Source organism: Pan troglodytes, chromosome 11 (assembly GCF_028858775.2).
Source record: "Pan troglodytes isolate AG18354 chromosome 11, NHGRI_mPanTro3-v2.0_pri, whole genome shotgun sequence".
Classification (NCBI taxonomy): Eukaryota; Metazoa; Chordata; class Mammalia; order Primates; family Hominidae; genus Pan; species Pan troglodytes.
The window spans coordinates 13,442,588-13,459,140 of NC_072409.2; the positions used below are offsets into that span (position 1 = coordinate 13,442,588).

The 16,553-nt window shown below is 40.8% G+C and overlaps 1 protein-coding gene across 7 annotated transcripts in view; it reads left to right on the forward strand.

Annotated features, from left to right (window-relative positions):
- Positions 1-16,553, forward strand: part of SCAI (suppressor of cancer cell invasion) — a 197,400-nt gene that overhangs the window by 126,566 nt on the left and 54,281 nt on the right. For all 7 annotated transcript variants that reach the window (XR_010148853.1, XR_010148854.1, XR_010148855.1 and 4 more), the window contains 3 exons: positions 14,022-14,123; positions 14,377-14,478; positions 15,567-15,645. Coding sequence is in view for 3 of the 7 variants with exons in the window: in XM_528477.8 (XP_528477.3) it covers positions 14,022-14,123; positions 14,377-14,478; positions 15,567-15,645 (283 nt within the window). In the remaining 4 variants the exon portion in view is untranslated. The remainder of the gene's footprint in view (positions 1-14,021; positions 14,124-14,376; positions 14,479-15,566; positions 15,646-16,553) is intronic.

Below are 16,553 nucleotides of genomic sequence, written 5' to 3' on the forward strand. Positions count from 1 at the left end.
ATTTCTCCATTTTTGGCTTTTATGACCATTATTTTGCAAATGTCTACAACGTTTTTGAAATTATAGTATGAATATACTAAATGGAAATATTTTGAAACATTTATGGTTTGTATAGTTATACTATCTTAAGGCTTGGTATTTTTCTCACTTTTTTTTAATTCAAAGAAAATTTTTCTAATCAGAAAAATATAAATTAAAACCAAATGAGATATCACCAACCTAGATGACTAAAAACAAAAGAGACCAAGAAACTGATAATAGCGTATCCTGGCAACTAGTACAAGAACTGAGTATTTCATACTATGTGGAAATAGAAATTGATGGATTTACTTTAGAAAAGTGGCAGGCATTATCTAGTACAGCTCCATATGTGCACACTCTATGACCAAGCATTTCCAGTATTTTCTTATTGATCTGTAAGAGTTCTGAATATATTCTACATGAAAGTCCTTTGTCAGATTTATGTATTGAACTATCTTCTCCTACTCTTGTCTTGCCTTTTACTCTCTTCTGATATCTTCTCTCTTTTTCTCCTTTTCTTTAAACATCTGTTAAAATATTTATTAGTATCTACTCTATGCCAGACGCCCCTGTTCCAGATACTGAGATTCCAGTGAACAGAAGTCCTTAATTTTAATGTAGTCTAATTTATAATTTTTTTCCTTTCTGATATTAGCTTTTTTGTGTCCTATTTTGAGAAATCATTGCTTACCTTACCTTTCATATTTAGATCTATGATCTCTTTGGGATTTATTTTAGTGTGAAGTATGGGTCAGATTTTCTTTCTGGATTTCCAGTAGACCTAGCACCATTTACTAAAAAGACCATCTTTTCCCTGCCACACTGCAGTATCACTTTTATCATAAATCTGATGTTCAAATATATTTGAGTCTGATTCTGTTCCTTTGGTCTGTATGTCTATTATGCTGATACTTCTGACTTCATTATTATGGCATTTTAATAGGCCTCGATATATTGTAGTAAATGAAATACTGATTTTTTCTAATTTTTTCTCTTACATTGATTCTGATTCTTATTTTTATTTCCTTCTTCCTATTTTGAATTCAATTTGCTTAGATAACTGACATTTATTTATTTATTTATTTATTTATTTATTTATTTATTTATTGAGACAGAGTCTTGCTCTGTCTCCTAGGCTGGAGTGCAGTGGTGCAATCTCAGCTCACTGCAACTTCTGCCTCCCAGGTTCAAGCGATTCTCCTGCCTCAGCGTTCCAAGTAGATGGGACTACAGGTGCGTGCCACCACGCCCGGTTAATTTTTTGTATTTCTTTTTTGTATTTATTATTTTATTATTTTATTTTATTTTATTATTATTATACTTTAAGTTTTAGGGTACATGTGCACAATGTGCAGGTTAGTTACATATGTATACATGTGCCATGCTGGTGTGCTGCACCCATTAACTCGTCTTTTACCATTAGGTATATCTCCTAAAGCTATCCCTCCCCCCTCCCCCTGCCCCACAACAGTCCCCAGAGTGTGATGTTCCCCTTCCTGTGTCCATGTGTTCTCATTGTTCAATTCCCACCTATGAGTGAGAAGATGCGGTGTTTGGCTTTTTGTTCTTGCGATAGTTTACTGAGAATGATGATTTCCAATTTCATCCATGTCCCTACAAAGGACATGAACTCATCCTTTTTTATGGCTGCATAGTATTCCATGGTGTATATGTGCCACATTTTCTTAATCCAATCTATCATTGTTGGACATTTGGGTTGATTCCAAGTCTTTGCTATTGTGAATAGTGGCGCAATAAACATATGTGTGCATGTGTCTTTATAGCAGCATGATTTGTAGTCCTTTGGGTATATACCCAGTAATGGGATGGCTGGGTCAAATGGTATTTCTAGTTCTAGATCCCTGAGGAATCGCCACACTGACTTCCACAATGGTTGAACTAGTTTACAGTCCCACCAACAGTGTAAAAGTGTTCCTATTTCTCCACATCCTCTCCAGCACCTATTTCCTGACTTTTTAATGATTGCCATTCTAACTGGTATGAGATGGTATCTCATTGTGATTTTGATTTGCATTTCTCTGATGGCCAGTGATGGTGAGCATTTTTTCATGTGTTTTTTGGCTGCATAAATGTCTTCTTTTGAGAAGTGTCTGTTCATGTCCTTCACCCACTTTTTGATAGGGTTGTTTGTTTTTTTCTTGTAAATTTGTTGGAGTTCATTGTAGATTCTGGATATTAGCCCTTTGTCAGATGAGTAGGTTGCGAACATTTTCTCCCATCTTGTAGGTTGCCTGTTCACTCTGATGATAGTTTCTTTTGCTGTGCAGAAGCTCTTTAGTTTAATTAGATCCCATTTGTCAATTTTGGCTTTTGTTGCCATTGCTTTTGGTGTTTTAGACATGAAGTCCTTGACCATGCCTATGTCCTGAATGGTAATGCCTAGGTTTTCTTCTAGGGTTTTTATGGTTTTAGGTCTAACGTTTAAGTCTTTAATCCATCTTGAATTAATTTTTGTATAAGGTGTAAGGAAGGGATCCAGTTTCAGCTTTGTACATATGGCTAGCCAGTTTTCCCAGCACCATTTATTAAATAGGGAATCCTTTCTCCATTTCTTGTTTTTGTCAGGTTTGTCAAAGATCAGATAGTTGTAGATACGCGGCTTTATTTCTGAGGGCTCTGTTCTGTTCCATTGATCTATATCTCTGTTTTGGTACCAGTACCATGCTGTTTTGGTTACTGTAGCCTTGTAGTATAGTTTGAAGTCAGGTAGCGTGATGCCTCCAGCTTTGTTCTTTTGGCTTAGGATTGACTTGGCGATGCAGGCCCTTTTTTGGTTCCATATGAACTTTAAAGTAGTTTTTTCCAATTCTGTGAAGAAAGTCATTGGTAGCTTGATGGGGATGGCATTGAATCTATAAATTACCTTGGGCAGTATGGCCATTTTCACAATATTGATTCTTCCTACCCATGAGCATGGAATGTTCTTCCATTTGTTTGTATCCTCTTTTATTTCATTGAGCAGTGGTTTGTAGCTCTTCTTGAGGAGGTCCTTCACATCCCTTGTAAGTTGGATTCCTAGGTATTTTATTCTCTTTGAAGCAATTGTGAATGGGAGTTCACTCATGATTTGGCTCTCTGTTTGTCTGTTATTGGTGTATAAGAATGCTTGTGATTTTTGTACATTGATTTTTGTATCCTGAGACTTTGCTGAAGTTGCTTATCAGCTTAAGGAGATTTGGGGCTGAGACAATGGGGTTTTCTAGATATACAATCATGTCATCTGCAAACAGGGACAATTTGACTTCCTCTTTTCCTAATTGAATACCCTTTATTTCCTTCTCCTGCCTAATTGCCCTGGCCAGAACTTCCAACACTATGTTGAATAGGAGTGGTGAGAGAGGGCATCCCTGTCTTGTGCCAGTTTTCAAAGGGAATGCTTCCAGTTTTGCCCATTCAGTATGATATTGGCTGTGGGTTTGTCATAGATAGCTCTTATTATTTTGAGATACGTGCCATCAATACCTAATTTATTGAGAGTTTTTAGCATGAAGCGTTGTTGAATTTTGTCAAAGGCCTTTTCTGCATCTATTGAGATAATCATGTGGTTTTTGTCTTTGGTTCTGTTTATATGCTAGATTACATTTATTGATTTGCATATATTGAACCAGCCTTGCATCCCAGGGATGAAGCCCACTTGATCATGGTGGATAAGCTTTTTGATGTGCTGCTGGATTCGGTTTGCCAGTATTTTATTGAGGATTTTTGCATCAATGTTCATCAAGGATATTGGTCTAAAATTCTCTTTTTTGGTTGTGTCTCTGCCAGGCTTTGGTATCAGGATGATGCTGGCCTCATAAAATGAGTTAGGGAGGATTCCCTCTTTTTCTATTGATTGGAATAGTTTCAGAAGGAATGGTACCAGTTCCTCCTTGTACCTCTGGTAGAATTCGGCTGTGAATCCATCTGGTCCTGGACTCTTTTTGGTTGGTAAGCTATTGATTATTGCCACAATTTCAGAGCCTGTTACTGGTCTATTCAGAGATTCAACTTCTTCCTGGTTTAGTCTTGGGAAGGTGTATGTGTTGAGGAATTTATCCATTTCTTCTAGATTTTCTAGTTTATTTGCGTAGAGGTGTTTATAGTATTCTCTGATGGTAGTTTGTATTTCTGTGGGATCGGTGGTGATATCCCCTTTATCATTTTTTATTGCGTCTATTTGATTCTTCTCTCTTTTCTTCTTCATTAGTCTTGCTAGCAGTCTATCAATTTTGTTGATCCTTTCAAAAAACCAGCTCCTGGATTCATTAATTTTTTGAAGGGTTTTTTGTGTCTCTATTTCCTTCAGTTCTGCTCTGATTTTAGTTATTTCTTGCCTTCTGCTAGCTTTTGAATGTGTTTGCTCTTGCTTTTCTAGTTCTTTTAATTGTGATGTTAGGGTGTCAATTTTGGATCTTTCCTGCTTTCTCTTGTGGGCATTTAGTGCTATAAATTTCCCTCTACACACTGCTTTGAATGTGTCTCAGAGATTCTGGTATGTTGTGTCTTTGTTCTCATTGGTTTTAAAGAACATCTTTATTTCTGCCTTCATTTCGTTATGTACCCAGTAGTCATTCAGGAGCAGGTTGTTCAGTTTCCATGTAGTTGAGTGGTTTTGAGTGAGTTTCTTAATCCTGAGTTCTAGTTTGATTGCACTGTGGTCTGAGAGACAGTTTGTTATAATTTCTGATCTTTTACGTTTGCTGAGGAGAGCTTTACTTCCAACTATGTGGTCAATTTTGGCATAGGTGTGGTGTGGTGCTGAAAAGAATGTATATTCAGTTGATTTGGGGTGGAGAGTTCTGTAAATGTCTATTAGGTCTGCTTGGTGCAGAGCTGAGTTCAATTCCTGGGTATCCTTGTTAACTTTCTGTCTTGTTGATCTGTCTAATGTTGACAGTGGGCTGTTAAAGTCACCCATTATTATTGTGTGGGAGTCTAAGTCTCTTTGTAGGTCACTCAGGACTTGCTTTATGAATCTGGGTGCTCTTGTATTGGGTGCATATATATTTAGGCTAGTTAGCTCTTGTTGAATTGATCCCTTTACCATTATGTAATGGCCTTCTTTGTCTCTTTTGATCTTTGTTGGTTTAAAGTCTGTTTTATCAGAGACTAGGATTGCAACCCCTGCCTTTTTTTGTTTTCCATTTGCTTGGTAGATCTTCCTCCATCCTTTTATTTTGAGCCTATGTGTGTCTCTGCACGTGAGATGGGTTTCCTGAATACAGCACACTGATGGGTCTTGACTCTTTATCCAATTTGCCAGTCTGTGTCTTTTAATTGGAGCATTTAGTCCATTTACATTTAAAGTTAATATTGTTATGTGTGAATTTGATCCTGTCATTATGATGTTAGCTGGTTATTTTGCTCATTAGTTGATGCAGTTTCTTCCTGGCCTCAATGGTCTTTGCAATTTGGCATGATTTTGCAGTGGCTGGTACCGGTTGTTCCTTTCCATGTTTAGTGCTTCCTTCAGGAGCTCTTTTAGGGCAGGCCTGGTGGTGACAAAATCTCTCAGCATTTGCTTGTCTGTAAAGGATTTTATTTCTCCTTCACTTAGGAAGCTTAGTTTGGCTGGATATGAAATTCTGGGTTGAAAATTCTTTTCTTTAAGAATGTTGAATATTGGCCCCCACTCTCTTCTGGCTTGTAGAGTTTCTGCCAAGAGATCCGCTGTTAGTCTGATGGGCTTCCCTTTGTGGGTAACCCGACCTTTCTCTCTGGCTGCCCTTAACATTTTTTCCTGCATTTCAACTTTGGTGAATCTGACAATTATGTGTCTTGGAGTTGCTCTTCTCGAGGAATATCTTTGTGGCATTCTCTGTATTTCCTGAATCTGAATGTTGGCCTGCCTTGCTAGATTGGGGAAGTTCTCCTGGATAATATCCTGCAGAGTGTTTTCCAACTTGGTTCTGTTCTCCCTGTCACTTTCAGATACACCAATCAGACGTAGATTTGGTCTTTTCACATAGTCCCATATTTCTTGGAGGCTTTGTTTGTTTCTTTTTATTCTTTTTTCTCTAAACTTCCCTTCTCGCTTCATTTCATTCATTTCATCTTTCATCACTGATACCCTTTCTTCCAGTTGATCGCATCGGCTCTTGAGGCTTCTGCATTCTTCACGTAGTTCTCGAGCCTTGGCTTTCAGCTCCATCAGCTCCTTTAAGCACTTCTCTGTATTGGTTATTCTAGTTATACATTCGTCTAAATTTTTTTCAAAGTTTTCAACTTCTTTGCCTTTGGTTTGGATTTCCTCCTGTAGCTTGGAGTAGTTTGATCGTCTGAAGCCTTCTTCTCTCAACTCGTCAAAGTCATTCTCCGTCCAGCTTTGTTCCGTTGCTGGTGAGGAGCCGTGTTCCTTTGGAGGAGGAGAGGCGCTCTGCTTTTTAGAGTTTCCAGTTTTTCTGCTCTATTTTTTCCCCATCTTTGTGGTTTTATCTACTTTTGGTCTTTGATGGTGATGTACAGGTGGGTTTTTGGTGTGGATGTCCTTTCTGTTTGTTAGTTTTCCTTCTAACAGACAGGACCCTCAGCTGCAGGTCTGTTGGAGTTTGCTAGAGGTCCACTCCAGACCCTGTTTGCCTGGGTGTCAGCAGCAGTGGCTGCAGAACAGCGGATTTTCGTGAACCGCGAATGCTGCTGTCTGATGTTCCCCTGGAAGTTTTGTCTCAGAGGAGTACCTGGCCATGTGAGGTGTCAGTCTGCCCCTACTTGGGGGGTGCCTCCCAGTTAGGCTGCTCGGGGGTCGGGGTCAGGGACCCACTTGAGGAGCCAGTCTGCCCGTTCTCAGATCTCAAGCTGCGTGCTGGGAGAACCACTGCTCTCTTCAAAGCTGTCAGACAGGGACATTTAAGTCTGCAAAGGTTACTGCTGTCTTTTTGTTTGTCTGTGCCCTGCCCCCAGAGGTGGAGCCTACAGAGGCAGGCAGGCCTCCTTGAGCCGTGGTGGGCTCCACCCAGTTCGAGCTTCCTGGCTGCTTTGTTTATCTAAGCAAGCCTGGGCAATGACGGGCGCCCCTCCCCCAGCCTGGCTGCTGCCTTGCAGTTTGATCTCAGACTGCTGTGCTAGCAATCAGCGAGACTCCGTGGGCTTAGGACCCTCCAAGCCAGGTGCGGGATATAATCTCCTGGTGCGCCGTTTTTTAAGCCCATCGGAAAAGCATAGTATTGGGGTGGGAGTGACCCAATTTTCCAGGTGCCGTCTGTCATCCCTTTCTTTGACTAGGAAAGGGAACTCCCTGACCCCTTGCGCTTCCCGAGTGAGGCAATGCCTTGCCCTGCTTCGGCTCGCGCACGGTGCGCTGCATCCACTGTCCTGCGCCCACTGCGCGCTCCCTAGTGAGATGAACCCGGTACCTCAGATGGAAATGCAGAAATCACCCGTCTTCTGCGTTGCTTACGCTGGGAGCTGTAGACCGGAGCTGTTCCTATTCGGCCATCTTGGCTCCTCCAATTTTTTGTATTTTTAGTAGAGACAGGGTTTTACCGTGTTAACCAGAATGGTCTTGATCTCCTGACCACGTGATCTGCCCACCTTGGCCTCCCAAAGTGCTGGGATTACAGGTTGCCACCTCGCCTGGCCAACTGACTTTATTTTTATTTTTGAGACAGAGTCTCGCTCTGTCCCTCAGGCTGGAGTACAGTGGTGTGATCTTGACTCACTGCCACCTCTGGCTCCTGGGTTCTAGTGATTTTCCTGCCTCAGCCTCCTGAGTAGCTGGCATTACAGGCATATGCCACCACAGTGGCCCAGCTAATTTTTGTATTTTTAGTAGAGACAGGGTTTCGCCATGTTTGCCAGGCTGGTCTCAAATTCCCAGCCTCAGGTGATCTGCCCCCAGCTTGGCCTCCCAAAGTGTTGGGATTACAGGTGTGAGCCACTATGCTCTTTTTCCTCTTCTAATATAAAAATCCCTGGGCTGGGCGTGGTGACTCATGCCTTTGGGCATGGTGGCTCATGCGCTTTGGGAGGCAAAGTGGGGCAGATCGCCTGAGGGTCAGGAGTTCTAGACCAGCCTGGCCAACATGGCAAAATCTGATCTCTACTTAAAATACAAAAATTAGTCAGGCATGGTGGCATGTGCCTATAATTCCAGCTACTTGGGAGGCTGAGGCAGGAGAATTGCTTGGACCCAGGAGGCAGAGGCTGCAGTGAGCCAAGATTGCACCGCTGCACTGCAGCCTGGGCAACAGAAGAAGACTCCATCTCTAAATAAATAAATAAAATAAAAATCCAAAGCTGTAAAATTCTCTTTAAGCATTACTTTAATTTTCTTCTACATATTTTGATATTTTGTATTTTTTCCAATCCTGCTTCTTCTATAATATTTTATATTTTATATTTTCTTTCAGTTGAATGTATTTTCTAATTTCTTTTTTAACTCTTACTGACAGTATATTGCACATCTCCACCTTGAGTTTGATAATTTTTTTTCAGCACTTTGAAGATTTAATTTCATTATCTTCTCTCATTTCTGTTGAGAAATTGTCTGTTAGATTTATTAGTCACATATTATATCCACTTAAGGAAATGTTTCTTTCCTCTGTGTGTTTTTAAGATTTTCTCACTTTCTTTGATTCTTTGCAGTTTTACTATGTTATATTCAGGTGCAGTTTTCTTTATTTATCCTGCTTGAGGTTCACAGAGTTTCTTGAATATATGGGTTTATGTCTTTCATCTATTTTGAAATATGGTTATTATGTCTCTGAATATTGTTTCCCTTCTGTTCTTTCTCTGCTCCACTTCTAGGACTCAGTTACATGTTTGTAGACCCTTTCACAGTGCCACGTGTGTCTGTTATATTCTTTTCTGTATTTTTCATCATTTTTTCCTCTCTAGGTTTAAGTTAGTCTGTTTTCTGTGGACTTCTTTTCCATTTCACTAACCATGTCTTCTGATGTGTTTAATCTGCTATTTAACCTTTTATTAAGTTCCATATTTCACATATTGTCTTTTTTAGCTCTGGATTTTTCCATTTGATTCTTGTTTTATAGATTAAATTTTTTTTTCCTAGCCTGGGCAGCATGATGAAACCCCATTTCTACAAAAAATACAAATATCAGGCCAGGCGGTGGCTCATGCCTGTAATCCCATTACTTTGGGAGGCCTAGCTGGGTAGATCACTTGAGGTTAGGAGTTCGAGACCAGCCTGGCCAACACGGTGAAACCCTGTCTCTACTAAAAATAAGCCAGGCATGGTGGCTCATGCCTGTGATCCCAGCTACTTGGGAGACTGAGGCAGGAGGATCACTTGAACTCTGGAGGCAGAGGTTGCAATGAGACAAATTCGTGCCACTGCACTCCAGCCTGGGTGACAGAGTGAGACTCTGTCTCAAAAAGAAAAAAATAAAGGGCCGGGCACGGTGGCTTACGCCTGTAATCCCTGAACTTTGGGAGGCTGAGGCGGGCAGATCACAAGGTCAGGAGATCGAGACCATCCTGGCTAACAAGGTGAAACCCCGTCTCTACTAAAAATACAAAAAATTAGCCGGGCATGGTGGCGGGCGCCTGTAGTCCCAGCTACTCATGAGGCTGAGGCAGGAGAATGGCGTGAACCCGGGAGGTGGAGCTTACAGTGAGCAGAGATCGTGCCACTGCACTCCAGCCTGGGCGACAGAGCGAGACTCCGTCTCAAAAAAAAGAAAAAGAAAAAGAAAAAGAACTAAAAAACAAACCTTAGCTGGATGTTCGTCATGTGCCTCTAATCCCAGCTGCTTGGGAGACTGAGGTGGAAGAATCACTTGAGCCCGGGAGGTCAAGGCTGCAGTGAGCCATGATTGTGCCACACACTTCAACCTGGGTGACAGAAGCAGACCCTGTCTTTAAAAATTTTTTTTTTTTTTCTTTTTAGAGACAGTATCTGGCTCTGTCATGCAGGTGGGAGTGCAGTGGCACAGTCATGGCTCACTGTAGCCTTGACCTCCCAGGCTGAAGTGATCTTCCTGCCTCAGCCTTCCAAAAATGTTTATGTTTTATAGAGATGGGGTGTTGCTGTATTGCCAAGGCTGGTCTCAAACTCCTGGCCTCAAGCAGTCCTTCTGCCCTGGCCTCCCAAATGTTGGGATTATAGGCATGAACCACGGCACCTGGCCCTTTTGTATTTTTTAGTAGATTTTAATTCTCTGGCAGAATTCTCTATTTCTTCATTTGTGTTCTACCATGTCTATTTTGTTGATCACACTTAGTAGTTATTTTAAAGTCCTTTTCTGCTAACTATACTCTCTAGTTATGCTAACTACAAGTGTGTTGGTCTGTTCTATTGCTTGTTTCTCACTTTTAAAATTATCATATTATCTTAATATTTATAATTACTATATATCTGATAATTTGCTTGCATATTAATTTATAATCAAATCCCCAGCATTCTCTTTCTTTTCTTTTTGTTTTGAGACAGTCTTGCTCTGTCGCCCAGGCTGGCATGCAGTGGCATGATCTCGGCTCACTGCAACTTCTGCCTCCCTGGTTCAGTTGATTCTCCCACCACAAACTCCCCAGTAGCCAGGACTACAGGCACGCCCTACGCGCCCAGCTAATTTTTGTATTTGTTAGTAGAGATGGGGTCTCACCATGTTGGCCAGGCTTGTCTCAAACTCCTGACCTTAGGTGATTCACCTGCCTCAGTCTCCCAAAGTGCTGGGATTACAGGTGCGAGCCAGCACGCCTGACCTCAGTTTTTACATTTCATTTATTGTATTTTTTATTTTTAAAAGTATAGGTCAGGTGCAGTGGCTCACGCCTGTAATCCCCACACTTTGGGAGGCCAAGGCGGGCAGATTACGAGGTCAGGAGTTCAATACCAGCCAGACCAATATGGTGAAACCCCATCTCTACTAAAAATACAAAAATTAGCCAGGCGTGGTGGCGTGCACCTGTAGTCCTAGCTACTCAGGAGGCTGAGGCAGGAGAATCACTTGAACCCGGGAGGCAGAGGTTGCAGTGAGCCGAGATTGCGCCACTGCACTCCAGCCTGGGTGACAGAGCGAGACTCCGTGTCGAATGAATGAATGAATGTATTAGGTTATTTTCTACATATTCCTTTGATTGGCTTAATCATGATTTTAATTACTTCTATTTAAGCATATGAAGCTAACTTTTTTTTTTTTAAGAGACCGGGGATGGGGGCGTGCATCTCACTATGTTGCCCCTTCTTTAATCCCTGCCTCTTGGCTGGTCTCCAGCTCCTGGCCTCAAATGATCCTCCCACCTTGGCCCTCCAAACTGCTGGGATTACAGGTGTGAGCTGCCACACCTAGACTTTTGCATGTTATGTATGATGTTTGTATCATCCTGTTTCTGTTTGCTGAATCAGGTGTGCCTTTTTTCTTCATGTGTTTTATGATTTTTGTTTCTGAGTCTTCTTTGATGTAATTCTGTCAGCTAGAATTCTGTAAGACCTGAATTGAGGATGCCTTCTTCCAATGAAGATCTGCATTGTTTTTTCCCTCAAAACTTGGGGGCACTATCAGTTTTTGTTCTTTTTAAGTGAAAAACCTTATAGATTTTTCAGCCATGCAAGTAATGTTAATTCAGATTCTCAAACCACATGAGAATCAGCATATGGCCATGAATTCTTGGGGGAGACTTTTCTTGATCTCTTCTCAGAACAAAGGCTAAGGTAGAGTTTCCTTCATGTTTATGTCTCTGGAGCAGATTTGTTTCTAGTGTTCTCCTCTGAGGCCATATCTTTTTGTGCATCCAGTTTTATTTGGGCATAGGTGTATGTGTGGGAGGGGCCATCTTCCAACCAACCAACCAGTTCTTAGCCAGGAGCCCCATGCTACCCTTACTATAGGAAAACAAGGCATTAGTGCCCACTTATCTCCTTAAACCTCTTCCCCTTCTTTAATCCCCGTCTCTTGGCTGGGCGCAGTGGCTTATGCCTGTAATCCCAGCACTTTGGGAGGACAAGGCTGGTGGGTCATCTGAGGTCAGGAGTTCAAGACCAGCCTAACCAACATGGTGAAACCCCGTCTCTACTAAAAATACAAAGTTAGCCGGGCATGGTGGCACATGCCTGTAATCCCAGCTACTCAGGATGCTGAGGCAAGAGACTCACTTGAACCTGGGAGGCGGAGGTTGCAGTGAGCCGAGATTGCGCCATTGCACTCCAGCCCGAGTGACAGAGCGAAACTCACATACATACACACGCACATATGTATATTAAATGAGTTAAATGTTTGAAAGTGTAATTAGTAATCTTCATAAACTTATTCTCATCTTAACTAAATAATTCCTCTTTTTTTATTTGATAGAAACATGTTCTTTAAAAAATTCTCATCTGTTTTATTATTATGTGTGTTCCTGAAGTTCTATATAAGTATTACTGAAATTGGAAAAGGATACAGACTTAAATATTGTGTAGTGCCAAAATGTATGGAAGAAATTACTATAAAATATGGATCATAGGCTGGGCGCGGTAGCTCATGCCTGTGATCCCAGCCCTTTGGGAGGCTGAGGCAGGAGGATCATCTGAGGTCGGGAGTTCAAGACCAGCCTGACCAACATGGAGAAACCCCATCTCTACTAAAAATACAAAATTAGCCTGGTGTGGTGGTGCATGCCCTTAATCCCAGCTACTCTGGAGGCTGAGGCAGGAGAATCGTTTGAACCCGGGAGGAGGAGGTTGCGGTGAGCCGAGATCACGCCATTGCACTCCAGCCTGGGTGACAAGAACGAAGCTCCATCTCAAAAAAAATATATATATATATGTGTATATATATATGTGTATATATATATGTGTATATATATGTGTATATATATATGTGTGTATATATGTGTATATATATGTGTATATATATGTGTGTGTATATGTGTGTGTATATATATATATGGATCACAGTTGTATTTCAGCATTGCTAATTCATCAAAAGTTAGCTCTTTTTTCTCATGTAGCAAGGATTACTATCAAACTTCTGTGTATAGAATTTGGGCTGAAAAGTCAGGAATCGTGGCTTATGCCTGTATTCCTAGCACTTTGGGAGGCTGAGGTGGGCAGATGACTTGAGGTCAGGAATTTGAGACCAGCCTGGCCAACATGGTGAAACCCCATCTCTGTTAAAAATACAAAAATTAGCCAGGTGTTGTGGCACACGCCTGTAATCCCAGCTACTCCAGAGACTGAGGCAGGAGAATCGCTTGAACACGGGAGGCAGATGTTGCAGTGAGCTGAGATTGTGCCACTGCACTCCAGCCTGGGCAACAGAGCAAGACTCTTGTCCCAAAAAAAAAAAAAAAAAAGAGAGAATTTGGGCTGGAGATCCTTGTGGTGTTAGTGAAAAACTTGCCCCTCACATAGCACACTACCTACACGTGTGAATTCATCCACCAGTCTGTGGAGGTTAACATGTTTGTAGAACCTAATATAGTCTCTGTGATGCTGCTGCTTTATTTTTTTTTGAGACAGAGTCTTTCTCTGTTACCCAGGCTGGAATACGATGGTGCGATTTCGGCTCATTGCAACCTCCGCCTCCTGGGTTCAAGCGATTCTTCTGCCTCAGCCTCCTATGTAGCTGGGATTACAGGCATCCACCACCACACCCGGCTAATTTTTGTATTTTTAATAGAGATGGGGTTTCACCATGTTGGCCAGGCTGGTCTCGAACTCCTGACCTCAGGTGATCCACCTGCCTTGGCCTCCCAAAGTGCTGGGATTATAGGCGTGAGCCACCATGCATGGCCCCCTGTGTTTCTGTAACTACTTAAAAAAACAAAACCTGAGGAAGTTTATTGATCAGTAGACATGTATATGGCTGGAGAGGTATGTGATAAAGCAAATATAAAAAATGCTTATTATAGGATCTAGATGATGAACATATGGATGTCACTGTAGAATTCTTCCAGTCTTTCCATCGCTTGAAAATTTCTGTAATGAAATATTAGAGAAAAAGGTACCCAAAGCCCTGAAGTACATGTGAAAGTCACAACTAGTAACGTGATAAAAGTCTTTAAAGTCTGCGTGTTGCATTAAGGCTAGGTTGTGTTTTTTTTTTTTTTTTTTCTTGCAGGTCAAGTTCAGTGAACTAACTGTTGACATGTTCCGGATGTTACAAGCTCTGGAAAGGGAGCCAATGAATTTAGCTTCCCAGATGAATAAACCAGGAATGCAGGTAATTTCCTCTTTTACATTTGCAAGTTTGGTAACCCTCTGGCTGCTTCTCTCCTGTTGGAACGCTGATTATTCAACAGATACTACAGCCTTGAATAAAGAATTCACTTGATGAGACATGGAGAAATAGATAATCACAGTAAGACTGAGTGTGAAAATAAGACTTCCTTGATAAGGGCTAGTGAAAATAGACATTGATAATTCATTTGTCAAATGCAGCTTTTATGTATAATGTTTTCTGTGTGTAAATATAGGAATCAGCTGACAAGCCTACTAGACGAGAAAACCCCCACAAGTATCTGCTCTACAAACCAACCTTCAGCCAGCTATATACCTTCTTAGCAGCGTCTTTTAAGGTATGTGTGATCCAGTACTTTTTACTATGAGGTGAAAGTGTGCCCTAACTAAAATCTAAGAGTCACTCTTTTGAAAAAATACTTAAGAGTTTAGGTAAAATATAAAAATGAAAAACTGCCTTTAGAGTAATGATCCTGATAATAGATATTTTTGTTTTGTTTTGTTTCTTTCTTTTTTTTTTTGTACTCCTGGTAAGCTGTGAAATAGCTGTTTGGGAATGAAAATTGCTTATGATGTTGTGATTATTCCCATCATTAATTAGTGATAATAGTGGTTCTCCTTCCTCCAGTTTTTTATTACTCAATGATTTTAGGTGTAACAATGCAGAACTGGCCGGGGGTGGTGGCTCACTCCTGTAATCCCAGCACTTTGGGAGGCCAAGCCAGGTGGATCACCTGAGGTCAGGAGTTCAAGAACAGCTTGACCAACATGGAGAAACCCCATTTCTACTAAAAGAATACAAAATTAGCCAGGTGTGGTGGCACATGCCTGTAATCCCAGCTGCTTGGGAGGCTGAGGCAGGAGAATTACTTGAACCCGGGAGGCGGAGGCTGCGGTGAGCCGAGATCGCACCATTGCACTCCAGCCTGGGCAACAAGAGTGAAACTCTGTCTCAAAAAAAAAAACAAAACAAAAAAAAAACAGACTAAAAAACAAAAGCAGAGTGTCTAGGCTTCTTATATACTCAAGGAGCTCTATGAAACATTTAGATCATCTGAAAGAACTGTGAGAAATAGGAGAATTCTTCCCAAAGTCTATGTAGAGAAAGCCACAGAAGGGACTTTGTCTTGTAGCCATGTAGTCAGGATCTTTACTTCTCCATTCAAGTTTTCGGAGAATATTCTCCAAATGATGGGGTTTTTGAAGCAGAGAATGTCTTTGCAACTTTTGACAATATAGATTAATAATGAATCTCTGCCGTGTATATAGTTTTAAAGTCAGGACCAAGAAGAGCGTTTCTTCTGTTGGAAAAGACAACAGTGCATTCTTACTTATTTCACAACTTTAAGATGTCATGAACTTTAAATAAAACCATGTTGTTTATCCTTGCTTGTTGTTTTGTGTATGTGATTTTCTTTCATTTCAGGAGCTGCCTGCCAATAGCGTGCTTCTGATTTACCTGTCGGCCACTGGCGTTTTCCCCACAGGTCGTTCTGATAGTGAAGGTACAATAAAGGAATGCTCCCTGTTGTGAGCAGGGCTTGAATTCTCTTTATTTTCTACAAGACGATGGCCCGTAGCCCACAGACCATCTCAGCCTTTCTAGACAGACTTCCAAATTTGAAACCTGGTCTATTTGTTGATTGGTAATTTTGTAGATACCCCAGTCTGTCATATTTTCTGAAATGTTATATGTCAAAGCCCATAAATCATCAGAAAATTCATATATTAAATGCTTGCTTCACTATCAAATGTATCAAAAGCATAATATGTAAATACATTTAGATATACGTAAGGAGTTTGGTGTTTCAAAGTTGAAAAGGATGATGGAATAACCAAGCCTAATGATCTATTTCACATCATTGAATTTTTCTGAGCTTTCAGTGCATTGGGGAATCCGGTCAATGGCTACATGATGGCTGAAAGTCTTTGTAGAAATCAGTGTACTTTCGTAACTGTGAAAGTTCAAGCCCTTGTCATGATTTTGTTTTCTGTCCTTTATTTTGTTTTATGGATTCAATCTGTAGAATATCGGGATGCTGTTTCAGAATAAAAACGTAACACTGTCCAGAACATATGAGTCCAGAAATTGGTCAGAATAGATAAGTAACTTGGATGTAAATAAGATAATTAAATATTTGCCTGGGCAATAGAAAAAAAAATTCTTAACATCCTTAACATTTTCCTCTTCATTTGTTTGTTGAAATTTGCATTCCTTTATAAAATGCATGTCCTTGCCATCTTCCTTGCATGACCTACAGATTCTCTTAAAATGTTAAAATGAAAACAAATCTCTTTAGCCTTTTCATTGCAGTGATTTTTTTAAGAAATGAAATATAATACAACATTAAAAGTAATGTAAAATCTTAAACTACTTTAGTTTTTTGTAATAATGTTAGTACTTTTATTTATA